The sequence below is a fragment of the Humulus lupulus genome, chromosome 1 (genome assembly GCF_963169125.1).
Source record: "Humulus lupulus chromosome 1, drHumLupu1.1, whole genome shotgun sequence".
Classification (NCBI taxonomy): Eukaryota; Viridiplantae; Streptophyta; class Magnoliopsida; order Rosales; family Cannabaceae; genus Humulus; species Humulus lupulus.
In genome coordinates, this window is record NC_084793.1 from 307145232 (window position 1) to 307172306 (window position 27075).

The following is a 27075-nucleotide window of genomic DNA, read 5'->3' on the forward strand; positions in this document are numbered from 1 at the left end:
ATTAACATATATGTTAAAAAGAACAAATATAAAAATGGGAATAAAAGAGAAAAACCGTATAAATGAAAAAAAACAAAAAAAGCTAAAATAACGTATATGCGGTGATTTCCCTAAATAAAACTCAATTTTAAATTTAACAATATAAAAATATCACTTCATGTAAAGTTACTTACCTTAATATAAAGTGGAGGGCTAACCCTCAATTTTCAAAATGTCATCTACTATCATGTGAAATGATGTCACATTTTTTACAATCTAACAGTTAAATTTTTCTAATACTTCTTATTTATCTTATTACATTAACATTATAAATATTTACAATATTGTATAAAATACTCTAAGATGGTTAGTATTGCATAAGATAACATATTATTTGTTGTTGAATTTAATTATTTTACTACTTTAAATTATAATAAATAAAAACCCGAATTTAAATTTAACAACACAAAAAATATCAATTCATATAATATTAGATACTTTAATATAAAGTCGATGGCTAACCGAAATTTTTTTAATATAAGTTTAATAACAAAAATCTATATATAATCCAATTTCTCACAAAAACTTAAGACAAAGAATTGAAAGTTGCAATCTTAACTCCTTACTCGATATTTATCAATACCATTTAATAAGGTTCTAAGATTAAAGACGAGATTGTTATCATTATTCTTAATTTAATAATAAATATTTCAAAATAAAAATTACTTGAAAACGACGTCGTTCATGCAAACTTTGATAAAATAAAAAAAAGAAAAAAAATTTCCGTTGCCGGGACTTGAACCCGGGTCTTTCGGGTGAGAGCCGAATATCCTGACCAACTAGACTACAACGGATTGGTGTTATATTATCATAATTAATTTTATTTAATCTTAATTTAAAAGAGTAAAGGTAAGGGTTTAGTATTACACTGAAAAACTAACCCCTTTGCTGGTTCTCTTCGTTTTTCCTATCCGTTGCAGTGACCCTCCTTCTCACCAAATCGCCATTTCAAGCTTCGTCCCATCGTTGTTTTCATCCATTAAGGTGATAACTTCTTCAATTTATTTCTTCTTTCCTATGTTGGGTTTTGGATTTTGATTACCGCTTATAGTTTTCCATGGCAATTACAATTACAAACTTAAGTTTTCATTTCTTTCGACACTGTACTTTTCTTTCATGTAATCGATAACCATGATTGTTTCTTTCAATTTTCTGTTTCTAGTTTCAATTTTCTTGCTTTTCTAAGATTTAAGCTGTTCACAATGTTGACCCCAAGCTAAAATGATTCATGTATTGGAATGATGAAGTAGTACATAACTTGAGTATATTTTGTGGAAGCCCATTTATGGAGTTGTTGAGCTCAATTAGCAATTTTTTTTCCTTCCCACTTTCTAAACACTCAAACTAAATAGCAAGCATTCTGTTTCTGTATGATTTTTTCTTTTCAAAGGTTTGGGGGAATAGCAGGGATTGGCTCTAAAAGATTTCTAGCTCTATCAAGAACCCCCTTACTCATTAGCGTAGGACTTTATATTAGTAGTTTCTGATGAAAATTGAACTTCGTGTAGCAGTGGGGCAATTATTGGGGGTGTAAGTGAAAATGACTGTATCTGGATTGACTGGTAGTCCCTCAAGATGTTGTGTTCGGATACCGGTAAGCAGTTCCAGTTTGCTAAGTAGGCAAGCGTCGTCATCGAATTTTTCTCAGATTGTGAATCCTACCAGAAAGAATAAGGTTCTCCGTCTGGGAAGGTATATAGCTCATTAATTAGCAGATTATGTGATGAGTCCAGACCCTTCATGTAATTTTCTTTTTTCCTTTTGTGATAAGCAGAAGTTATTTGGCTGGTTCTATCCAAAGGTGGAGTATACAAAATACTCATCTGATCAAGTGTGCAATGGATGCTTCTTATGGTGATATGGCAGATCAACCATCTGGTAATTTTTATCTTAATGTTAGTTGTCTTTAAAGTCCTGAACATTCATGTTCTGCATCTGTTTGACTGTAAACTTATATATTTTTTTTCATGTGGAGGGGAAAAAAAGAAGAAAGAAAAACACCCACGAGATGACAATGATAATGACATCTATATTTTGCTTTAAATTCATAGTTGACAATGAAATGAATTAGACCCTCTTTGACTTGGTTATAGCTACAAACAAATTCTGGTGTATTTTTTGGTATGCTAAAATTTATGGAATTTCCCTCTTTACTTTCCCTTGGCTCTAGTTTCATTGAATATCCTATCTCTAAATAGCATTGGTTAAGTTCATTCATAAGTTATTTTTTTTAGACATTGTTACAAATTGGTTGTTCACCCTCTGACACTTTCTTTGCAATTGCCTTGGCAAGCTCAGCTATCTTTCCTAGGATTAATGTAAAGGACCCATACAGACGACTTGGAATAAGCAAGGATGCCTCCGAAGATGAAATTCAATCTGCAAGGAACTTTCTTATTCGACAATATGCAGGGCACAAACCCAGTGTAGATGCAATAGAATCAGCCCATGACAAAATAATCATGCAGAAATTTTATGACAGAAAAAACCCGAAAATTGACTTCAAGAAAAAGTTCAGGGACGTCAATCAGTCCCGTGTTGTGCAGGCTGTGAGGAGTAGGTTTCAAGTTCCATCCAAAAATTTTATCATAAAAACCTCTATCGCATTTATTGTACTTGGAGCGCTCACTGTGCTCTTCCCAACTGAAGAAGGCCCAACTCTTCAGGTAGCCATTTCGCTAATGGCAACCATTTATTTTATACATGACAGGCTGAAGAGTAAACTCCGAGCTTTTCTCTACAGGTATGTGATTTTTTTTTTCTGTCTAATGTTATTGCATCTTACATGTGCATGTCTATGTTACTATATCTAATGTTTCCTTCTGGTTTTGTATGCATTCTTATGATTTTTCTGCTCGTTGAACCTCTTAGAAATGTAGAAATGAAATAGGAAAGACATTGGAATAACAGTTTGATTGTGTGTTGCAGTGCTGGATCTTTTATCATCTCATGGCTCTTGGGAACCTTCTTGATGGTGTCTGTAATGCCACCTATACTCAAAGGGCTAAGGAGTTTTGAGGTTACAACTTCGCTGATAACCTATTTGCTACTCTGGGTTTCATCTACCTATCTGAAGTAGTAACTTGTAGTTTGCCTTACTAGTCATGAACCCCAATTTTGCTAGACTCAAAACACAACTGCGTTTGTCGAAGATTTAGCTTATATGCACAGCTGCCTGCTTTCTGTTTCAACATCCCTACTTTCTGGCAGTGTTTTGTTAAAAAAAAAAAACCAAGGCCTCCTAGTCTTAGATTAGAACAGAGAGATTTGTGGTGGTCACTGCTTTGTTTTTCAAAAAAGGATGTAAAACAAGATCGAAAAAGAAGAAGCAAATTTAAGCAATACATGATTTTTTTTTTGGGTCCTTTCCATTTAGATATTTATTACATTTTGATGGGTGATATTGCTAAGTTCCTTGCCTGGCATGGAATTAGAAACAAATGGTAAACAAGGAAGACTGGCATAAATATCACAGACCTATGAGGAAACCTTTTTGTACCCACTAATTTATTTGAGCTGTAAGTGTCCCATCTATTGGTGGTTGAGGACGAGTTATCTGTTGACCTTGGATGAGTATTGTTGTATACAACTTAAGCTGTTCAACACCGCATAATACCGATATATTAATATCGGATTTAAATAATAGAAATGTCTTAAATTACACCAATCAATGTATGTTTCATAGTTGTTATAGTCGGTGCTCTGTGTTCATGATATTGTCAACTAATACATATTCTTCCCTTTGGTCATTTGCAAGAACTTTTTTGTCTCAATAATGGTTTGAGCAGAAGCTTTAAAGGAATGAAAAAGTTCAATTATAAGGATCTGATACCACACCAATTTGGATTTTATGTCATTTAAGGCTTATAACTACTAACAAGTACGAATATTTATGTGAATAATGAACATTCCTATTTTGGAAGTGAAAAAAGAACTTTGTTTCGACGTACTTAATTCTGATATGAATGTTATTTCTGAGGAGGTCTCCATCCTTCCACATAACTTTCTTTGGTGCCACTATTTATTTTCTTTTCTACATTAGAAAAGCCAAAAGAACTAATGACAGAGAAATATCAAACACACATTTCAACTACGATGGGTCACTAATCACTCTCAGAAAGATCATTATGACTTAAATTTTCCATTGAGATTCGACCATGATACGAGAAGAATACAATTCAATTAATTCTGGTTTTACGAAACTGAAGAAACGCAGCCATGAATTCCCACCTCCCAATTGGCAACATATGATTGGCCAATGTACTGCAGCCTCAAACGTCGTACTTCAGACTTAATATTTCCAACTATAAATATTTGATGAATCACAGCAAAACATGCACTGTGTTAAAGAGAGAAAAGAAAAGGTCGAAGTTTTTTTTTCTTTTAGAATAAAAGACTTTCATAGAAAATGCCCTCAGCTTCTCTTAGAGCATATATATAATGGGAACAATACTAAATGTCCTTAAGTTGTCCCATCATAATTTTTCTAATACTAACCAATAAAAAAAAAAAAAAAAAGGAACGTTGCTACTGCTAGACAACGTTGCCAATTTCCTTTTAAAAAAATCTCCTCCACATCATTCACCTACCCCATCACTGACAAGCAATTCTTCAAGCAATTCTCATTGGAGTTGCTCATAGAGCAACTCCAACGCCCGTGGTCTAAGAAGTAGCTTTATGACAGGCTACAAAATTGGTTGATGACTTAGCATTGGAGTGAAGGGTAACTTTTCAAATTTGAAGCAGCCGTTACCTCTCTCATAGAGGCAACGGTGCTATTTTTTATTTTTTAAATTATGCATATATATTATATGTATGTAAAATATTACAGTTGATGTAAAAAAATGGTATAAATTATTACCGTTTATATTATTGTTAGCATACAATATATTAAATTTTTTTCTTCTACAAATATTTATCTATTTCATTCAATTTTCACACAATTTCATACATTTTTCTTCCAAATTATCAATATCACAAAATTTCATTTCTTACCAATGGATTCACAAAATTCTCCAAATACCAACACCCAAAATTTTCAAAATTCATCATATTCTCCACATACTAACACCCAAAATCCAAATTTTCAATATTCTCATTTCAATCAAAATTTTCAAAATACTCATTCTACTAATCCCCAAAATCCAAATTTTCAATATTCTCAATTTAACCAAAGTTTTTCAAATTCTCAAAATTATCCCATATCCTCCTACCATTTCCAAAATTTTGGCTCTTTTGAGACGTCCCAACAAGCTCCATTCTTCACACTACCAAATTCACTACCATATGCCTTTCATATGCCAAGTAGGGAAAAATCTAGTATTGATTTGAATCGTGAAACATCGTCGACATTTGTCTCTGAAACCCAACCTGAACATGGTGTTGAAGGGTTGGAAAATGTAGTTCTACACAATAAAGATGAATCAAGGCATAAATGTAAAGTCAAATGGAGCAAGGAAGCCACTATACTTCTGATAAGTGGATGGCTTAATACATCTAAGGATGCCATTGTGGGGAATGACCAAACTTCTACATATTTTTGTGCTCGGATCGCAGAATAATACAACACTAACCAAAAAGGCGAGCAAGCAAGAACTGGAAGGCAATGCAAATATCATTGGAACAAGATGAATCAAAAGGTCGCGCGTTTCCATGGGTGTTATAAACAAGTACAACATGCGCATCACAGTGGTTGGTCTGGTGAGCAAATTCTTGAGAATGCACATCAATTGTACAAATCTGAAAAATAGCAACTCAAATTTTCTGCTTGTGGACTGTTGGAGATTGCTAAAGGATGAGCCGAAATGGAATACAATGTACCAACCAAAAGGTGGTAAGAGAACAAATGTGTCAAAATCAGGGGCATTTACTTCTTCTTCCAATGCAGACATTAGTGATGATGAAGTACGTGAAGTACGCCCTACTGGCCAAAACGCAGCAAAGAGAAAAGGAAAGGAAAAAAAAAGACACATACTAGATTTATAGAGATTAGTGAATGAAAAGCATCTGCATTGGAGAAATTGGTGGCGATAAAAGAGAAAGAGGCAGAAGATAATAAGATGACAAAATACATGAATTATCTGATCATGGACACGTCGCACATGACTCCTGAACAAAAGAAAGATCGTGAAAACTTGTGTACTTATATTAAGAATAATATCTTGAAGTTGTAATTGCTATGTATTTTTATCAACCACATTATTATGTATTTTATTTTATTCAAATAACTTATCCTTTATTTTAATGGCTACATTGTAACAACTATATTTTAACGGTTACACATATGTCACCATGTCTATAAATACTAAATTCCAATCTTCTTTTTTCTCAACTCTCCATTGAATCCTTCATTTTACTCTCTCATTCATCTTTCATTCCCAAATATCATATACTCTAAGTTCGAAAATGAATTCGCCAAATTCTCCGAATCCATACGACAATATGAGTCTAGAGGATATCATAATTGCAGAGTGTACTGACGATCATGATGATCAATATTTTAAAGCGCTCATGGATGGGGGTAGCTCAACAAGAGAAGGAAGAAAGAAAGCCCACATTGATAGGGGTCATGTAGAAGGACATCAACGTTTGTTCGATGACTATTTTTCTGATGAACCGGTGTATACAGAATATCAATTTCAAAGAAGATTTAGAATGCGTAGACATGTATTCCTATGCATAGTGCAAGCTCTATAAAATCATTCGGAGTATTTCCATATGAGGTTTGATGCAGTCGGTAGAAGGGAGCTTTTGCCATTACAGAAGTGCACCGTTGCTATGCGAATGTTGGCATATGGAGCGCCTGCCAGTTGTGTTGATGAGTATGTTCAAATTGGTGAAACTACCGCTATTGAATGTCTAGTCAATTTCGTTCGAGGAGTGAATGATATTTTTTGGACTAAATATTTAAGACGACCCAATGCTGCTGGGGACATTTGTCGCTTACTTCAAATGGGGGAGGTGCGTGGTTTTCCAAGCATGTTGGGAAGCATTGATTGTATGCACTGAGAATGGAAAAATTGCCTAGTTGCATGGAAAGGCCAATTCACGCGAGGTGATCACGGTAGACCAACAATCATGCTCGAAGCAGTTGTGTCACAAGATCTTTGGATATGGCATGCATTTTTTGGTGTTCCAGGATCCAATAATGATCTCAACGTGTTAAATCAATTCCCATTATTCACTGATATCTTACAAGGGCAAGCTCCAAGAGTTGAGTTTACGATAAATGACACACAATACAACAAGGGGTACTATCTAGCAGATGATATCTATCCAGAGTGGGGTACATTTGTTAAAACTATCCCACTGCCTCAAGGAGAGAAAAGCAAATTATTTGCCCGATGCCAAGAAGCAGTACGCAAAGATGTTGAGTGAGCATTCGAAGTACTTCAATCTCATTTTGCTATTGTACGAGGACCAACTCGTTTTTGGCAAAGAGATGTTCTCAAAGATATTATGTATGCATGCATCATATTGCACAACATTATTGTCGAGGATGAAAGAGATGCATATGAGTTTGTTTGATTTTAATTATGATGACGGCCCCGCTGACACTCTAATGGTTGAAGTATTGCATGGACTTATTTCTGACTTCCTGACAATGCTTTAAAGAAATGCTGAAATTTGTGATAGAAGCATTCATCGCATCTTCCGACAGACTTGGTCGAGCACATATGGTCAAAATTTAGAAATCATTTTAATTAACATTTTTTAATTATGTTAGATTGATTAATTATAATTATGTCATTTTATAAGCTCTTTTAAATTTCGTCTAATTTAAATTTCATGTAATATTTTTTTATATTAATATATAGATTTAAAAAATTTAGTGTGACAATATTTATAATTACAAAATAATATATTAAATAATAATGATTGGGGCTATAGTTGACATCTTTTGAGGTGGCTTAACATTTGAGTATTTTTATAAAAAAAATTGCCAAAAGTGACGTAGAAGAGAGAAAAAATAAAAAATTATATTTTAGGATGATTTGAACATGTTAAGCAACTAATGGGTAGCCACCATTGGAGTTGCTCTTATCAAGTGAGGACCGGTACTTAACAAGTCCGAGTGAGTTAAGGGCGAAACTCTTCACAACCTTCAGTTTCTGTGGTTCGTTGCCAACCCATTTCGCCTCATGGTCTCACTCTCACTGTCCGTGCTAGCTCATATGCTGATGAGCATGTCAAGACCGCCGTAAGTCCCATATCAATATATATATATATATGTTATACAAAGTTGTTACTTATTTCTAACTTGGTTTTTTTATGTTTTATGAATCACCAGGATGTGGGATTCTGGCGATGGATGAGTCAAATGCAACATGTGGGAAGAGACTGGCCTCCATTGGGCTAGAGAACACAGAGGCTAATCGCCAGGCATACATGACTCTTCTGGTTACAGCTCCTGAGCTGGGCCAGTACATCTCTAGGGCCACTCTCTTTGAGGAGACACTTTACCAATCCACCACTGATGGCAAGAAGATGGTCGATGTCCTAACCGAGCAAAACATTGTTCCTGGTATTAAAGTTGACAAGGCAAACAAAAAAAAAAAAACAAATAAAGAAGGGTTTGGTTCCTTTGGCTGGTTCTAACGATGAGTCATGGTGCCAAGGTCTAGATGGACTTGCTTCTCGCTCTGGTGCTTACTACCAACAGGGATCTCGTTTTGCAAAATGGGATCAACAAATTTTCCTGCATTGTTATTACTTGGCTAACTTTAAGTGTCTCAAGAAGTAAAGTGATAGTTTTACTGGACTTCATCAGGCGTACTGTGGAGCATTCCCAATGGGGCCATCTGCACTGGCCGTGAAGGAAGCAGCCTGGGGTTTGGATCGCTATGCTGCCATCTCACAGGTAACATAAAACATGGTGTGATTGACTAAGATTAACCAACAGTACTTTGCAATAGTCACATACCAATTCCTAGTGAAGTAGTAAGAGGCTTCAGTTCACGTAACGTTTTGCTAAAAGCTTTGTATATTACGATCTTTTTAAGGACAATGGGTTGGTGCCGATTGTTGAGCCAGAGATCTTGCTGGACGGTGAGCATGGAATCGATTCGATAGGAACTTCGAAGTGGCACGGAAGGTGTGGGTGGAGGTGTTCTTCTTCTTGGCTGAGAACAATGTCATGTTTGAAGGTATCCTTCTCAAGCCCAGTATGGTCACTCCTGGCGCTGAGTACAAGGACAAGGCCACACCAGAGCAGGTTGCTGACTACACCCTTAGACTCCTCAGGCAAAGAATCCCCCCTGCTGTCCCTGGAATCATGGTAAGCTACTGTCAAACAAAAACAAGCCTGATAACAGCAAAGTTCTGTTTTTTTTTTCCCTGTTACAAAGGAAATTATTAATATTGTTTTGTGTTGATCTGGTTGAACAGTTTTTGTCAGGTGGGCAATCCGAAGTAGAGGCCACACTGAACTTGAATGTCATGAACCAAACTCCCAACCCGTGGCATGTTTCGTTCTCATATGCTAGGACACTTCAAAATACTTGCCTCAAGAAATGGGGTGGCAGACCGGAGAATGTGAAGGAAGCTCAGGATGCTCTGCTTGTCCGGGCTGTCTGGGCAAAGGCCAACTCTCTCGCCTAGCTCGGTAAATACACTGGAGAGGGAGAGTCAGAGGAGTGCAAGCAAGGGATGTTTGTAAATGGCTACGTTTACTAAGCTGTTTCTTCACTCCAATTCTTCTGTAGATGTGAAATTTGTTGTCTTATCCACGTTCTTAGTTGATACACTATTTTTTTAGCCTGAAATTGTAAACTTAACATCGAAATAAATTAATTTCATGCCAACTGAAAAATGCTGAGGATGAAAATTATTTGGATATTACTTGAAGGGCTAAACAACTTCAGCATAGAGTTCTCCTTATACATAGAACTAAATGATAAGTAGCAGCAATAGCCTTCACCTCTACACATTAATAATTTAGCATAGCAAGTTGAATAGTCAAAGTATACACTTGTTTATTCTTATAATAGAAACACATCACATGGCACTCTTTTTATTGTCCAGGCACTGAGAAAGCCACAAGTCCATGTCAGCTATGATCTTTTGCCTCACTTTCAGAACTGCATCAGGAGAGCTGCATTGTTTGGCATCGCCTGAAAAAGTAGATGGTAGTTTTAGTATATTGAGAAAATATTTGAGATATTATAGGGGAAACTGGAAAGCCTGTGGCTACTTCTCTGCATTTCATGAATGTCATTTCATATAATTCTGTTCAATTTGGAAGTAATGATTATTTCAGCACCAACATCTTGACAATTAGATAGCTTTGAGAAACAAAAGAGCTTTTGTATTCTACTATACCTTCAATAGGTCTTGTACCATTAACGGAACATCCTTTCATGTCAGTTCCATGGGCACAATTATGGCAGGTGACAATGTAGGAAGGCACTGAAAAAAATTCAAAAGGCATTTTCAGGATAACATATCAAATTTACTCAACACTGTCCAAGTCAACGAGAATAATAATAAGCTAATAGCAAACAAAATTATTTTCAAGTCAAGAGGACTCACAATCTGGAGACGAAGTCTGTTTTGATGCATGTCGCCATGGATCCTCTGAGCCATTTGTAAATATTATCTGTGTCCCTGCAAATGATCACAGCACTTCAATTGCTCATGTGAATTATTGGTAAATAAATAGTTGGTATCATATCCTAGAAACACATATGCAAACATCAACAGGGAACAGATGACATGAAGATTTCAGCCATCAGATGCGCAAAATTCAATGAGGGCTATCCAAAGAATAATATGACAGAAACAAAGCATCAAAAAGGCCTTCACATGTGTGTGTACGAAAGAGAAATGAAGATGATATATGTTTGGACCTCCAATTTTTGTGCCCCCGTAGAAAATGTTTGTTCCAGCAACATCAGGATAGACACCCTCTCCAAAAAGGTTCCTGCAAAGGTCCAGATGATATCTGCCACAGTCCACAGAAGACCAATTAGAAGAGATTCATAAGAGTACACACAAACCAACAATGAACTTTTTCTGATAAAAGCAATGGTACTGATCGTTAAAAGAAGAATTTCAAGAACCACAACCACAAAACTAGAATTTATGTCAATTACAATGTATTCAACCCAAAGAAAGGTACAAAATTAATATGCAGTTACAGAACAAACCTTGTGTCTACTTTGGAGGACCGGATGCTATCATTTTTAGGTGCCACCTGAAAATATGCAACTTCAGTACAAACTTGGAACCACCACAACCGCATAGAACTGTCTTTAGTAAGAGTAGTGTTTTTCAAGTACTCCTGATTGTACAATTGAGCATTGTCGGAAAACTGCTCTTTGATATACTTGGCATACGCAACCTGCATAAAAGTATATATAATTCGTGTCATTAGAGATCCTAAGGAACTAAATAAAATAGAGGGAGTTTGATAAACCATAAGCCGGATTATTTTGTAGAACTAGCACCTCTAACTTCTTCACCTTAACATGTAATGCAGCATATCTACAAATAATTTTTTTTGTGCAAGCGAGACCATTATACAACCTAGATAGTTGTGCATTAACTAACGTAACAAAACTAGACCCAATAGGAGTAGCTCATATGATCAAGTATGGTTTGCTTTCTTGAGTCTCTCCTAGGCACCTACATATTAATTGTTGTTATAGTTTTCTGGTCCCCAAATATTGTAGGTTAGGGAGGAGAGCTAGTTTAAAAAACAATGTAACAAAACTATAAAATATGCATAGAAAGCTCACTCGACTTTTATGCAAGTCCCAATCACTGTCTGCACTAGTGAATAGTCACTTGCTGTGAAGTAAGTTAATCAGTAGACATATTTTACAGTAGATGGATCCAATGAGACATAACATAGATCAAATTTACAAAATTTAATGGAAGATATTTCACTTAAACATCAAAGAAGAAGAAGAATTTTACTGAAAACTGTTTAGTGAATCATCATGTACCAAACTTGACGAAAAAATATATAAAGAAGATCTAGAAGAAACAACCAAAAGAACAAGAGCGTACCACCAAATCCTCTCCATTTTCCTTTGATTGAACAAGAGGAGAGCATAGTTCATCTGGATTCCCATATTGAAACTATAAAACAAAAGGAAGTCATGATTAGTAGTAGCAATAAAATTTGTAAACAGGAAACAACAAATGTAAACTACCTACTGCTGAAGCAGCAGCATCGGCCAGATAATACAAGAAATCGCCATCAATTTCGAGCTGCAAAAAAAAAATATATCATCCAATTGCATCTGAATATCTTTTGGCATATATCAAAACAATCACTAAAATAAAAAGAATAGAAGCAAACCTCAGCTGCACCAAACAAGGCCTTCACTGAATTTCCTTGTGTAGCAAGTTTATGTTCAACAAGCTGAGTTATCTCTTGCAACACAACTTTACATTCCGGACCTGCTGAGACACCAACCTGCAATTGTAATTTAACAATGAAGGGAAGCCTTTGCCATAAATGAATTTCAAACCTTTTTATTCAAAGAAAGGTATAACATAAACAAAAGGATGTAATATTGACCTGCTTGTCATACTCAGTGAAGTTATAAACAGCAAGAACAACCGCAGAACTTGCAAGACTTCCACAAGTTAAGTGAGGAAATTTGAGACGAAACCATGCACTAAGAGCTCCAGAATATGAAATCCCAAATACAAACCATGGATTTTCAACATTTGTTCTATTCAGCTTCTGGTTCAAAGAATCCTATTAACATTTTGAGACAAAGTTGAGTGATTTTTCAATGAAGTGAGAAGTGGGTTCCACTAATTTCAGGAAATAGAAAGCTTAAAAGGTGATTATATTAGTTCTTCTTGCCTGATAATTTTGACGGAAAATAGCCAAATCGAAAAGGGCCTGCTTGGAAGATAGATATCTCAAATTTTCAGTGGAAAGTGATTCAAAAGGAGAGCTTTTTCCATAGTAACGATGCTCCAGTGATACCACTGCTGCTCCAAACTTCTTTGACAGAACCTACAACATGTCACAACCCATTTACATTAACTTATTTTTCCACCATTAACGATGAGCTTCCACTTTACCAAACAAAGCTATTCAACAAAACGAAAAATAAAACTTACGCTAATATAATCTTTAGGTATCCCATTGCAAGGTCCTTCTCCACAAAGTGTTAAGAAAATGGGTCCATCTGGTATTCGAAAATTGTCAAGAAATTCATAATACCGTTGCTTAAATTGACGATGATCCTGCAAAATATACACAGAATGAAACATATACATTCACAAAGAGTTTTATAATTATATATATGTATATTGAATGTGAGAAAGAGAGAGGGGTTTGGTGTACGTAAGGAGAGAAGTGGTCAAGAGTCTGATTGAACCAGAGCTCCTCAGTGGTCAAGTAACGACTTTCAGATAACTTGTTGAACATCATCCGAGGCATTCCATAGCCATGGAAGCATGAAAGAGAGAAGATAGTGAAAAACGATACTGAAATCAACGTCGTTTTCCAGTGTTGCTCCATCGTCGTCGTCGTTCACTTTCTCTGAGGTTTCAATTCAAGTTTCAACTATCGCCGCCTGGAGTCGGTTGCCTTTTCTTCCATTTTAATTTTTCTCATTCTTCTAAATATTATCATAATTGTATTTACACGTGTCGTTTGTTTTTTAATATATTTTATTTTGCTAAAAATACTTGTCTATTACCTATCATCTAGGGGTGCATGCACACCAGTTGTATTTTTTGGTTTTGGGTTGATTGAGTTTGAATTTTATGGTTATCGGGTTGAGAAAAATAGTACCGAAAACGATTCGAAATTTTTCGAATTGCGAGTTTCGAGTTTGTTTGGGTTGGGCTAGGCCTATTGGGTTTTGGGCCTATTGGATTCGGGTTGGGCTGGAGCCTTAATTCTGATTAAGCCCAAAATGAAAACTAAAGCTTTTTTTTTTTATATATAAATATACATACAATGAATGAGTAACTAAAGCTTTATATATATCTATTATATATAAAAAGTGTGTAGATAACGGAAATTCTTAGTTTTAACGGTTTTTTACTTTTTTAATGTTAATTTTAATAGAATATTCTTATATCTAACAGAATATTCTTATATTTAACGGTAGTTTATAAATATTTCTTAAACTTAAATAAAATAAAATAAATAATTAAAAAAAATTAAGATATGATATTTTTGAGATATTTTACAATGATAATTATTTAAAAATAATAAATAATTAAACCAATTAAAATATGATATTTTTGAGATATTTTATAATAATAATTATTTAAAAATAATATATTATTAAAAAAATTAAAATAAAATATTTTTTACAACGGTATTATTTAAAAATAATAAAATCATACATTTTATAACTTAAATAAAATTTAATTAAATTTAAACTCACTTATTAGAATAATATCATATAAAATATATAATATAATCTAATGTGAATTAGTAACAAATTGATTTTTTTTTTTTAAAAACTAGCTAGAAACATAAATTTAAAATACATGTACAATATTTAATATTGCATAAACATATAATATATAATCTCTTGTTGTCATTCCTAAATTTAAAAACTAGAACAAACATAAACTTAAACAAAAATAAATAAATTATTTAATTAAAATAAAATATTTATTTCAAAATTTATATAACATTAATATAAATTTAATAAAAATAATTAATAAATTCTATAAATAAAACTAAGCAAACGTGCACATTGCACGTTGCTTATATCTAGTATATATATATATATATGTTTACCGAGATTTTTGGAAACCACACTAATGAATATTAGTTAAGACTAATGATATGGAAGACAGAAGATTAACACATGATTTTTACATGGTTGAGGCGTTAATAAGCCTTAATCCACGAGTTGGGTTGTATTAGAGCTTGGAAAGTCTTTTACAATGGAGTTTCTCTCTATTTTTCGACAGAGTAACTGTATACACGTTGAAAAGATCTCTTTTCTAGTGCTCTATTGCCTGTATTTATAGGCTCATAGGAACACTGGATCAGGTCCGGGTATGACCCGGGCCCATCAAAGATGTGGATACTCTTGGCTTCTCTGGCGGAAGCCCAATATAAAAGATAAAACATACATAGGTCCAAGACTAATTAAGGCCCAATGGGGCGGCCCAAGAACTATATTTCGCCCGACAAATCGGTGCTTTTGGTCTGGGCACTTCGAGTTACGAGGTAGATTCAAGGGACAAAACCAGTCAGAGTACTTGGCAGTGCAGGTCTGAAACAGCGGCGTGCAATCCCGAGGTGGCCTTTTCCGCAGGTGAAAAGTGGGGACAACCCCCACGCGTCGTGGGGCGGCTTCAGGGTCATGGATGCTTTTCCTTGCCAAACCGGGAGGACCTGATCCGAGTTCGTTTACCTTTGTCCCTCTTCGTTTACCACAGGCCCGGACCGTTTACCAAGCTCCGAGATCGTTTACGTATACTTCAACTGTAATCCGAACTGTCAGTACGTCTCCCGGACGACTATCCTGGATCACCATCCCGGACACCATCCGGGTCCATAATCGCAGTTGGGCCGTAGCCTTTGGTTATTCCTGTACCAAGCAGGCTTGGGCTGGGCCCACATCAGAACGCCCAGCCCATGGGCCTGAACCATCGTCTCAGGCCCACGACAGGAAATGGGGATAACAATATATATATATAGGGGAATTTTCCTATATGGGTTTTACTTTAAGCCCTACCGGTAGGGCTCTCAGTGTTCTCGACCTTTGAACAGTTTTCGGTGCGATTTTTTTTTATGACTGTGTATATTGTAGCTATTTAGAGCATCGACACGATTTTATAAAAATTCTGAATAGTTTACAGTATCGAAAACTAGGTTCAAACATGTTGCACGCGTGAATAATTTGCAGGATGTTCTGGACGTGGAAAACAATATGTTTGAACCTAGTTTTTGGTATTGAAACTATTCGAAATTTTCTAAAAAATTTGCAGGATGTTCTAAATAGCTACAATATACACGGTCATAAAAAAATCGCGCTGAAAACTATTCATGAGTCGAGAAACACTGAGAGCCCCATCGGTAGTAGGGCTTAAAATGAAGCTCCTATAGAAAAATTGTCATATATATACGTATGAATGAGTTTAATGTAAATATACATACAGATTTTAAGTGATAATAAATCATTAATTATACGTTTAGTGTAAATATATATATATATACATACAATGAATGGGTTCACACTCATAGTCACTGGGATGGGAGTAGAGTTGGCTGGCTGGTGGTGGCGCTGTGGCGGCGAAGGGAGGAGGTCCCTGTTGGTGGCTGGCATGCTCCCCGAGTACGGCTACGAGAGGGAGGATCCGAGGTGTTGTGGGTCTTTCTTGATCATGCGTGAGAGAGAAGGGCTGGTGAGTGAGAGAGGCGAGAAGAGAAGAGCTGGTGCCTGGTGGTGGTGGACGGAGTTGCTGTGCGGCTGCTGAGGGAGGGAGGCATCTTTTGTGTCTTTCTTGACCGTGAGTGAGAGTGAAAGAGAAGAAAGAAGCACGAATTTTTTTTAGGGTTATCTTCTTATTTTTTTTAGTTTTTTTTTAATTAATTTCGTTCAGGTTCGGGTTAATTTCGTTCGGGTTTGGACACCCGAAATAACCAAATTATAAACCCGAACCCGACCCGACATATGTCGGGCTCGGATCGGATTAAGCCCGAAATGGACAGATTTTCCAAAAATTCGGGTTCTTGGGGTTCGGGCTGGGCAGGTTTTGCGGGTCAAATATTCACCCCTACTATCATCTCCTCATTTATTAGCACCGAATTTTTTTTTAGCATATTTTGCTGTGCAAGTATTCAATTTATTATGTTTGTAGCACTCAAGTACTAAAGTTATTTTTTTAGCAGCGAAAATACTTTTCGTCTATGTTTTTGTGCAGTTTAGTACTAAGGTCAATTCTCACTGTTATTCGATTGTGACACGTAGGCAAAAGTACACAATTATATATATTTGCAGCGAAAATACTCAATTTAAGAGATATTTATGACGAAAGTGTCCAATTTAAGAGATATTTACAACAGAAGTACCCAAATTAAAAATAAATTTCATGCTGTGATGGCAGACTTAACGGCGAAACAAACAGATATACTAAACTGCACTAAAACATAGACAAAATGTCTTTTTGCCGTCGAAAAAATAACTTAAATACTTAAGTGTTACAAACATAACTTTCGTCGCAAATATCTTTTTTTAATTAAAAAATCTATGATGACAATTTAATTTCATGCACACTAATAAAAACTATGCAAATAACGAACTAAATAAAAATGCTAATGATATTCTTTTCATTTTTTGAAAAAAAAAGCTAATAAAAATGGAAAAGTACGTTTTAAAAGAAATGAAATTTATATTATTGATAACTCTACAAAATAGAGTTATTTTACAACTTTTTATGTGCTAATTCTTGAGTTTTTAATTGATTTATTAAGTTTTTAAGTAATTTTGCATTTATTATTCTTATTGTAATTTTCTAGATTTTTATATGTTTTTATAGATATTTTATTGTGTTATGTTATAGTTTAATTATTTAAAATTAATATTGTTAAGTAATGAGTAAAAATATACAATTTTGAGCTTAAATGTTATGTAAATTAAATTTTAATTAATGTTTTCATGGAATTTATATGGTATATTTTATTAATAAAAATATTTAATTTTAATTTAGCTTATAATTTATTTTGTAGGAAAATTATTTCATTTGTGGCTCTTGAAAAGCAAGAGAATCAAAGGAATTGTGGTAATTTTGAAAGAAAATAACAAAAAAGTGGCACATAAGCCTCAAAGGCCCAAGCTTATGGCCCAAGCTCCAATCCTTCCTCTTCAATCAATTCACTCAACATGCACTCACCTTCCAGCCACATGACCATGAGCATTTCATTCCTCTAGCCAATTTGAGGGAAACTTGTTTATATACTCCAGCAGCTCCACGTATCAGCCTCACCACACCGAAGCACTCCCTGCCTCACCATCATTCGGCTATCACCTAGCCTCAATGCCTGGCATCACAAGCCCATCCAAAGCCTGCTGCCAGCCCATCCAAAGCAAAAGAAAAAATGTGTCTTGAGCCCAACAAAAAATGCTTTTGTACCATTTGTCCCCTATGACAAAAATGCCAATTTTTACCATACTTTTTACATATTTTACCCCAAAACATCATAATTATACCCTATATTTTACCCCTATTTGCCATATTATAATTAATTAAATTAATTTAATCAATTTAAATTGATTATTTTAATTCTCATTTTTTAGCTATAAATAAGGGAGTTAGGGTGTCCATTTTGGGGGGAGGTTACTATACCAAATTCTACACATTTCAAAACCTCTCTATTCTCTTCTTCTTATTATTCTTTTTGGTTATTTTCTATGTATTTTTAAATGAAATTTTGGGGGTTTCTCCTCCAAATTTTCCTATTTATGTTTGTAATTTTTAGTTTGTATTTGCTATTCTAGTTATGTGTTTCTAATCTTTTTAAGATTATTAAGGTGATGATGAAACAATGTGTAACTAGATAGTGTTTATTTTGTATGTTGATTTCCCATTTTGTGCAATAAAGTTTATGGATTTTCTTCTTCAAATATTTTCTTTCATCTTAAATATCATGTATTTTGGATTGTTAGCATATATTTACACTTTGTTCTTCATTAGTGCTAAAACATAATATTCTTTGTGTAAAATGTGTCATTAAATTGTACACATCCATGCTTAGAACAAAAATATTATGTTTTGCCTTATAAATAATGTTCATTGATTTATTTGTTATTTCATTAGATTGATTTACACTAAATGCTTTGAAATTATAATTTTGAAAAGTGAAGAAAAATCCTATCTTTTTATAAGAAATTTGTGCTTAAAATTATAAATATTTTTGGAAAATGATAGCTTGATTTATTTTAACTATCACTAAAACTTGGGAATCAATGTACTTATAAATATTATTGAACTTATATTTTGTGGATTCTAATCCTTAATAATCTTATTTTACCATCTTCATTTCTATTATTAATTTATGTTATATATATTGTCTTTAATTTCTTTATTATTATATTATATTTTATTTTTATTGTTACAAATTCTCATCAATCTTTGGAACTAGGTTAGAATTTATTAATTTTGGTTTAAAATAGTTTCTCTTTTCGATTTTAGACAACTTCTTTGGGTTCGATCTCGTGCTTACACGAAAACTATTCTATAAATACGATTCGTGCGCTTGCGAGTATAAATATTTAAAACATACCCGTTTTGGGTCCATCAATTATTAACCTTTTGGAAATGAAATTCTATCGATGGATGCAATTGTGATTGATAATTCATCAACTAATTAGTTTTTCTATAATCTTGTTTAATTTTTAAAATATAGAATATTGACTATGTCCAATCAAAATGTGAAATTTAATTAAGAGAAATTATATGAAATGACTCACGTTCTCATTTAAGTGTTAACAAATGTCTCTATTTTATAAATAGTAAGCAAATGATCTCTCAACTTTTTAGGATTACATTAATTTCTATTCTTACCCTTTAGTTCAATAAGTTTCAAATATATAAATATACTCCACGTTATTAATGTCAGTACGTAGATTATGAAATTTATGTACATATACATATATTTAATTGTTAGTGAATAAAAATAAATGAATACAGAAGCAAAAATTAAGACGAAAAGTAACGTGTAAATTAAGGTTGCATAGAAAGTAATAAGAATAAGGTTATTTGTGTAATTTTATTATTTTGAAATATGACATTCGGCCATTTTCTTAAATTTTTTAAAATAGTCATTTATTTAATTAACCAATAAATTTGGGGCTATTATGCTCCCAGTCCCTTTAATTAATGTAGCAGAATCACATTGGGGGTGGAATTTTTGAGTGTGCTTTTATTTTCTTCTAATTTTCTCTTGAAAATGCCAAAGTGTATAAAAACAAAAATGTTTATGAAAATGACAAATTTCATTAAAAGCGACAGAATTCATGAAAACGACCATTTTTAATAAAAATGACAACAATACAAAAATCGATAGCTTTCATTAAAAATGACAATATTCTAAAAAATCAAACATTTCTAATAAACGATAAATTTTCTAATTTTGGTTGTGATATTTTTTTTTTTTTTTTTTTAAATATAAGATGGTGAATGGTGAAGTTGAGATTCTCTCGAAAATACTTTTTGAATTTCTGGACTCTATATTAGAAGTTGTCGATGAAGAATCTTGTTGACTTTCTGGACTCTATATTAAAAGTTGTTGATGAAGTACCTTGTTGACGACAACAGTAAAAAGAAGAAAACAATAATTAAAGAGAGTTGAGTAAGCTTTGGAAATAAGACTAGGCCTTGGTCATTTGGTTTATTGGTTGTTGTATGCTTATTGTGCAAATACGTTGTAATTAAACATATGAATTCAATAAGCTCGAATGTTTCTTTGTAACATTGTGCATATCTTCTTATTTTAATAAGATTATTTTTTTTCAACTTTTAATGTTCCAAAGCCAACTGTTTTTTCACACAATTGGATGGTTTTTGCTTCGGCCTTTAATAAGAGTCATAGCAAAGCAATTGGGGACTTTTCTTTGATGTGGGAATTGGGAATCAGTGGCAATAAGGAATTGGGTACTTAATATTTATTAAAATCTATAATAAAACAAAAAATAACACAAAAGAAAGAGTTTGAATTGTTTTTGTATTGCATACACTTTATATAAAAATATACGTTGGGGTAATCCTACTATCATGGGTATATGATATGTTATTATTAAGTGGTCATTAAATAACTTATATCTTCTGTTACTTTTTTAAGTCTAAACAGTTACAATAGACTTTTAATCAGTTAAAACAAAACTAACTTTACATTAAGCACGTGAAACAATCTGAAGCTGCAGCTATATATCCAAGGGATTCATTAATTGGTAACAAAAAAAATAAGAGATTTTGAGAGGTTTTGAAAAGAGAGATTGAGATAACAAGGATTAATTTTCTTTGTACATTGTTGAGTGTGTGAGAATTTACTCATAATTTGGGTTGTATAGAGTGTTCAAGAACCTTTGTAAAGGAAGAAGGGCTGGTTGTTTTGTAACATTGATTCATTATAGTAGAGAAGTACTCGAGCTGGATGGATGTGGGCCTTAGTTAAGGCTGAACCAATATAAAATCTCTATGTGTGATTCTTTTTCTTCTCTTTTTTATTTTTTGTTCTCCAAGTGTTTGTGTTTCAGTACACTTTCTGTGTATTTGTTTTTAATTTGTTTTGCAAGTGAATCTTGGAGCCTTGGAGTCGTGGATTGCTTTACCACGAAAATATATTATTTTTAATAAAATAAAATTTAACTAAGGCAGGACAAGGACGAAGACGAGGCAGGGAGTGCCATCCTGTTCCATGTCCAGACAGGAAATCCTCTCAAAAATTTGAGAATCCGACCTACGTAGAAAATGTGTATCCCTAGATGCAACTCTTTTCACCGTCTTGGCACTGAGACAACCATAGGTCTATGTTTTCTATGATCTTTTGTCTTACTTTGTGAACTGCATCAGGGTTGCTGCATTTCTTGGCATCGCCTGAAAGGAAGAAGGAAATTCAGTTCAAAACAAAAGCTTTTGCAATTCATGAATGTTATTTTGAATAATAATTCAGTTTTGATTTGAAAGCGATGAGTTTCACTGCATCAACATCGTTATGGTTAGAAAACTATGATAAACAAAAGAAAAGTCCTTAGTCTACCATGCCATACCTTCAGGGCTTAAAGGAGACTGGGGACATCCTCGCAAATCGGTTCCATGGCCACAGTTATGGCAAGTGATAATGTAGGAAGGCACTGAAAAGTTCAAAGGCATTTAATGGATAACATTATCAAATTGACTCAAATCAACTCAAGGCTGTCAGTAATGTAAATGAGGTTTCAAGTACAAGAAGACTCACTATCTGGAGATGAAGTCTGTTTTGAAGCGTGACGCCATGGATCTTGTGAGCCGTTTGTAAACACTATTTTGGTCCCTGCATATGATCACCACTTTCATAAGCTCATGTGGGTTATAAGTAAATGCATATGTGGGGTTAATATTCATAGAAAGTGACACAATTGATAAAGGATCAATGAAAAATAATGTTGTTTCAACCATCAGAGGCTCAAAATTCAATCAGAGCTTACTAATGTGGTAATTAATAACATCATAATATCAATTTAAAAGAAAGAAGTTGATACAATTTTCAGGAAAAAGCGTCGAAAAGAGGCATGGCGACTGTTGCATGTGGCATGGAAAATAAAAGTTCTGTATATTCTAAAAAAAGTCAAATGAAATTTGTGGAGGGTAAGAGGAATTATGTTTGGACCTCCAATATTTGTGCCCCCATAGTATATATTTGTAGCATCAACATCAGGATAGACACCCTCCCCAAAGACATTCTTGCATAGGTCCAAATGGTATCTGCCACGCAAGACCAGTTATTAGATATTCACAAAACTGTACAAAACCCAACTCAAAGCTAAGATAATACATATTAAATTGTATTCATCATAAAATGAAGCAGTAAAAGAACCTAAACCACATATACCGAAAGCCATGAAAATAATAATGCATAAAATGCATACTTGGTATCAACTTTTGAGGATCGAATGCTGTCAGTTTTAGGTGCCACTTGAAAATATGCTACTTCAGTGCAAACTTGGAACCACCACAGTCGTGCAGAAGTGTCTTCGGTAAGAGCCGTGTTTTTCAAGTACTTCTGATTGTATATTTGGACATCACTTGAATAATATTCTTTGACATACTTGGCATATGCATCCTACACAGAAGTACATACTATTCTTATTGCTATTACAGAAACTAAGGAACTGAATCAATTGCAGAATAACCATAAACCTAAACATTTTGCATAAAATTCTGCTTATATCTTCAACTCTTGAAATTTTTAACCTCATTATCTTTTTCTTTTTGAGTAAATAATTTTTTAGCATTGCTAAGGAATAGCGGCCCCTAGTCCTCTACTAGTACTACCAAGAGCAATAAAAATAAAATCTACATATACTTAGGCACTCCACATTTAACAAAGACAGCCTAAATAGTCTTACATATTATAAATCATACGTTAATAAGCTCAATGAACTTCTGAATGTCCCAAATAGCCCTGCCTAGTAAGTTAAATTATATACTACATAAGATTTGTATCTAACTGTCTAGTAGGCTGTTTATACTATAGGGATTGTCAAAGATTAAATAAAAACTATAAACTGATCATTTCCCCTAAACCTCCAAGGCAAGAAAATTTACTGGAAGATGTGTGGTAAACTAAGCACATTCACATTAACCTCTAAACAATATCCCAAATAAATAACCAGAAGAATATGAGCATACCACCAAATCCTCTCCATTCTTCTTCGCTTGAACAAGAGGGGAGCATAGTTGATCAGGATTACCATACTGAAACTGTAGAACCAAAGGCAGAATTATCAGTAACTGTTAAGTATGTATACAACAAGAAACACGCAAGAGTAGACACCTACCGCCATAACAGCACAGTCTGCCAGAAAATATAAGAAATCACCGTCAATCTCAAGCTGCAAGAAAACAAAAGAGGAAAAAGAAAATACTATGTTTGCATCTGACTAAGTTTTAGCCATACATTGTGAAGATCATCCAAAGATATTAAAAGAATCAAACCTCGGCCGCACCAAACAATGCCTTCACTGATTTTTTTTGTGTAGCAAGTCTTTGATCGACAAGATGAGTTATCTCTTGCAAGGCAGCTTTACATTCTGGTCCAGCTGACTCGCCAATCTGCATTGAAGGGGAATGTGAATATATTTCCCATTTCCTCTAAACTTAATCTAAAGTTATAGGCAAACACATGTACTAATGGATGAGAAAAGGAAAAGTGTTTCAATTCTCTATTTGGAATTCAAGGGAAAAAGAAAACTTTTACATATTAGTACTGACCTGTTTGTCAAACTCAGTAAAGTTGTAAACAGCAAGAACAACAGCAGAACTTGCAAGACTTCCACAAGTTAAATGAGGGAATTTGAGACGGAACCATGCACTTAGAGCTCCAGAATACGAAACCCCCAATACAAACCATGGATTTTCAACATTTGTTCTATTTAGTTTCTGATTCAGGGACTTCTACAACAACATCACGAGACAAAGTAAAGTGATTTTCTTATAGATAGAAAAGTGGGTTATTATACTAATTTCAGCAAGTTCATCGATCACAAAGTTGACCTAATTCTTCTTACCTGATAATATTGACGAAAAACAGCCAAATCGAAAAGGGCCTGTTTGGAAGACAAATATCTCAAATTCTCAGTGGCAAGTGATTTAAAAGGAGAGCTTTTTCCATAGTAACGATGCTCCAGTGTTACCACAGCTGCTCCAAACTTCTTCGACAAAACCTACTCAATGTGACAACCCTTTTACTCACTTAATGACAATATAAATAATTTAAATAAAAAAAAAATTGGGGTGTATTCATCGAAGAATTTATGATAAATATATTGAAAAAAAAAAAAACTTACGGTGAGATAATCATTTGGTATTCCATTGCAGGAGCTTTCGCCGCAAATTTTAAGAAAGATGGGTCCATCTGGGATTCGAAAATTATCAAGGTATTCATAGTAGCGTTGCTTAAATTGACGATGATCCTGCAAATTACACACAATGAATTCGATAAACAAGGAATAATTTGTTACCTTGAATGAATATCAAGTAATTGAACATAAGAATTCTCGAGAGAGGGAGAGTTTGGTTTACGTAAGGAGAAAAATGATCGAGAGTTTGACTGAACCAAAGCTCCTTAGTGGTCAAGTAATGGCTTGCATTTAACTTGGTAGACCTGGTTCGAGGCATTTTGTAGCCATAGCTGCAGGAGAAGGCTGAAATCACCAAAAACGACAACAAAAATGACGTCGTTTTCCAGTTTTGCTCCATATTCGTATCGTACTCTTCGTCTTCTTCCTTTACTTTCAGAGTATTAGAAGTTCGTCTTTCTTGGAAGTTTCAGTTCAACGAAAATACCAGAAAAAAGTCTTTTATTTTTTTTAAATAATAAAAAAAATTAACTATTTTTATTTGTTAAATTAGTACCAACATAATTTTAATCAAATATTCTCTCAAAGAAAATTTTATCATATATATTTTTAATATTTCTAATTTGTTAATACAATGTATTAAATTTTTATTTGTTAATTTGATTGTAATGGTTTATTATTATTATTATTATTATTGGGTTTTAATGATTTTGAAAACATTTCTATAATTTGTCTTCATTTGACGTTATTTTCTTGTCTATTATTGAAATAGAAAGTCATTTTGGTGTTATTATATATTTTTTTCCATTCCAATAAAACTACACCAACAAAATATATTCTATATTATTATATTATTTTATCATATTAATAAATATATATTATTTTATTTATAAAATGATTGAATGGTGCTAAGTTGAAATTACTCTAAGGTCGTGTTTGGTATAGGGTAAAGTAAATATGTGAATGAGAATCTAAAATTATTCTTATGTTTGGTTCAAATTTTAAATGGGCAAAATGATTAATTTGTGTAGGTCTCATATATATTTTAAAGGTAAAGTAAAATATTTTGTACACAATAGTTTAATATTACTTTCATCATAAACTCCTCTACATTTTTCAAGACAATTCAACTACTCAAAACAAACACCCCGAGGTATTTGTTCTGATTAGTTGAGTTGTTTTGGAAAGTGTAGAGGAACTTATGATGGGGTAATATTAAATTATTGTGTACAAAAAAATTCATTTTACCTTTAAAATATTAAAATACATATGAAACTCACACAAATTATTTAGCTTGTACCAAATACCCCTAAAATACTGTTAATTAATATTACCAAATTCATAATTTAATATCGATTTTGAAGCAAGGCTATTATTGAAAACGTCTTTATTTTGGAACCTTGCGTGAAGCAACGACAACATTTTCTTTCTCTATAATATTTATCTATTATTTCATTGAGGTGACTTTTAAAAAACGACAAGTGACTTGGAAAACGACAAATTTTACCGAAACAGCAACTTTCACATAACGACAAAATAATTGGAAAATGACATCATTCATGAAAACGACAATTTATTGAGAAAACGACAATTTATTGAGAAAACGACAAATTTCATGAAAACGACAATTATAACAAACTATTTTTCGATAGACAATCTTTTTTCTCCAAAAACGACAGATTGTGAAAAAAAACGACAATTTTTCTAAAACCTTTAAACGACAATTTTACTCATAAACGACAGAATATTTTATAAACTACCATTTTCTTAAAGACGACGATTTGTTGAAAAATCTTAGGTGGACTCAACTCAAATAATGTTAGCCTTCTGGCGTGAGAATACTAGTATTTTTCTTTTTCTTTTTTCTCGAAAAATAAAGATAATTATTTTATTAAATCAGATACTTTTTAATTATAAAATTTGAAAAAGATCAGCCACATGTAACATTTTTTTCTCTTCCATGAAATATCTCCACGTGTTATGTTTTACAACCATTTCTTATATTCATACATTTTAGGTATTTTTTTCTTTTCGGACATTTTGACAAGTAGAGAGAGAAAATACAGATTATTAAATAAATCTTTATGTCATGTCATGTCATCTTAGGTAAAAAAAAAAGGCAATTAGGGCTTGGAGTTTCTATTCCTTTCTTAATATATTAAATAGTTTAATCTCTATCACATTTTATGCATACAAATAAAAATTTAGACTACATTGAAAAAAAGTTTAAAATTTCAACTATATACACAAGGAAAGTTGAGTAATTCGTGTATTATTTACCTAAATAAATATTATTTATTATTTAAATAAATTATTTTTTATTCCTTCAAAATAGACTGAAAAAGAATTATATCTTAACAAAGTTTATTAAAATTTAATTTGAATTGAGCAAAATTTCATTGAACTGAAAAAGTAAAAGAAAAAAATTAAAAATTTATAAAATTAAAAAATTAAAAAACTAATAACCACATTTTTTCTTCAATATATATTTTAGTCATTTTGTTTTAGTGTTTTTTAATTGATGATATTTTGA

General features: G+C 33.2%; 3 protein-coding genes, 1 non-coding gene and 1 pseudogene across 6 annotated transcripts; 2 read left to right on the forward strand and 3 right to left on the reverse strand.

The window, feature by feature from the left end:
• Positions 1-760: 760 nt before the first annotated feature.
• Positions 761-833, reverse strand: TRNAE-CUC (transfer RNA glutamic acid (anticodon CUC)). The gene has a single exon. It is a non-coding gene; the product is annotated as a tRNA-Glu (tRNA).
• Positions 834-872: 39 nt separating this feature from the next.
• LOC133812733 (protein CHAPERONE-LIKE PROTEIN OF POR1, chloroplastic) lies at positions 873-3645 on the forward strand. 2 transcript variants are annotated; one of them, XM_062246542.1, is made up of 5 exons: positions 873-1023; positions 1548-1731; positions 1814-1917; positions 2338-2782; positions 2968-3645. In XM_062246542.1, the coding sequence occupies exons 2-5, from the start codon at positions 1580-1582 to the stop codon at positions 3116-3118; spliced, it is 852 nt and encodes a 283-aa protein (XP_062102526.1). In that variant the 5' UTR covers positions 873-1023; positions 1548-1579; the 3' UTR covers positions 3119-3645. The 2 variants fall into 2 exon arrangements, with proteins under 2 accessions (XP_062102526.1, XP_062102527.1); XM_062246543.1 differs by having other exon boundaries at positions 877-1023; positions 1551-1731.
• A 5159-nt stretch (positions 3646-8804) lies between these two features.
• LOC133781438 (fructose-bisphosphate aldolase, chloroplastic-like) lies at positions 8805-9639 on the forward strand (annotated as a pseudogene).
• Positions 9640-9853: 214 nt separating this feature from the next.
• Positions 9854-13621, reverse strand: LOC133812735 (probable serine protease EDA2). Its single transcript, XM_062246544.1, has 12 exons — positions 13352-13621; positions 13126-13251; positions 12863-13018; positions 12569-12751; positions 12347-12463; positions 12202-12255; positions 12052-12123; positions 11187-11380; positions 10887-10981; positions 10570-10644; positions 10360-10446; positions 9854-10151 (listed from the first exon to the last, which is right to left on the reverse strand). Exons 1-12 carry the CDS (start codon positions 13526-13528, stop codon positions 10036-10038), a joined length of 1452 nt encoding a protein of 483 aa, XP_062102528.1. The 5' UTR covers positions 13529-13621; the 3' UTR covers positions 9854-10035.
• Positions 13622-21153: 7532 nt separating this feature from the next.
• Positions 21154-25052, reverse strand: LOC133812736 (probable serine protease EDA2). 2 transcript variants are annotated; one of them, XM_062246546.1, is made up of 12 exons: positions 24766-25052; positions 24531-24656; positions 24252-24407; positions 23956-24135; positions 23680-23796; positions 23523-23576; positions 23374-23445; positions 22611-22804; positions 22352-22446; positions 21941-22015; positions 21753-21836; positions 21154-21579 (listed from the first exon to the last, which is right to left on the reverse strand). In XM_062246546.1, the coding sequence occupies exons 1-12, from the start codon at positions 24940-24942 to the stop codon at positions 21464-21466; spliced, it is 1446 nt and encodes a 481-aa protein (XP_062102530.1). In that variant the 5' UTR covers positions 24943-25052; the 3' UTR covers positions 21154-21463. The 2 variants fall into 2 exon arrangements, with proteins under 2 accessions (XP_062102530.1, XP_062102529.1); XM_062246545.1 differs by having other exon boundaries at positions 23956-24138; positions 24766-25051.
• Positions 25053-27075: the final 2023 nt, after the last annotated feature.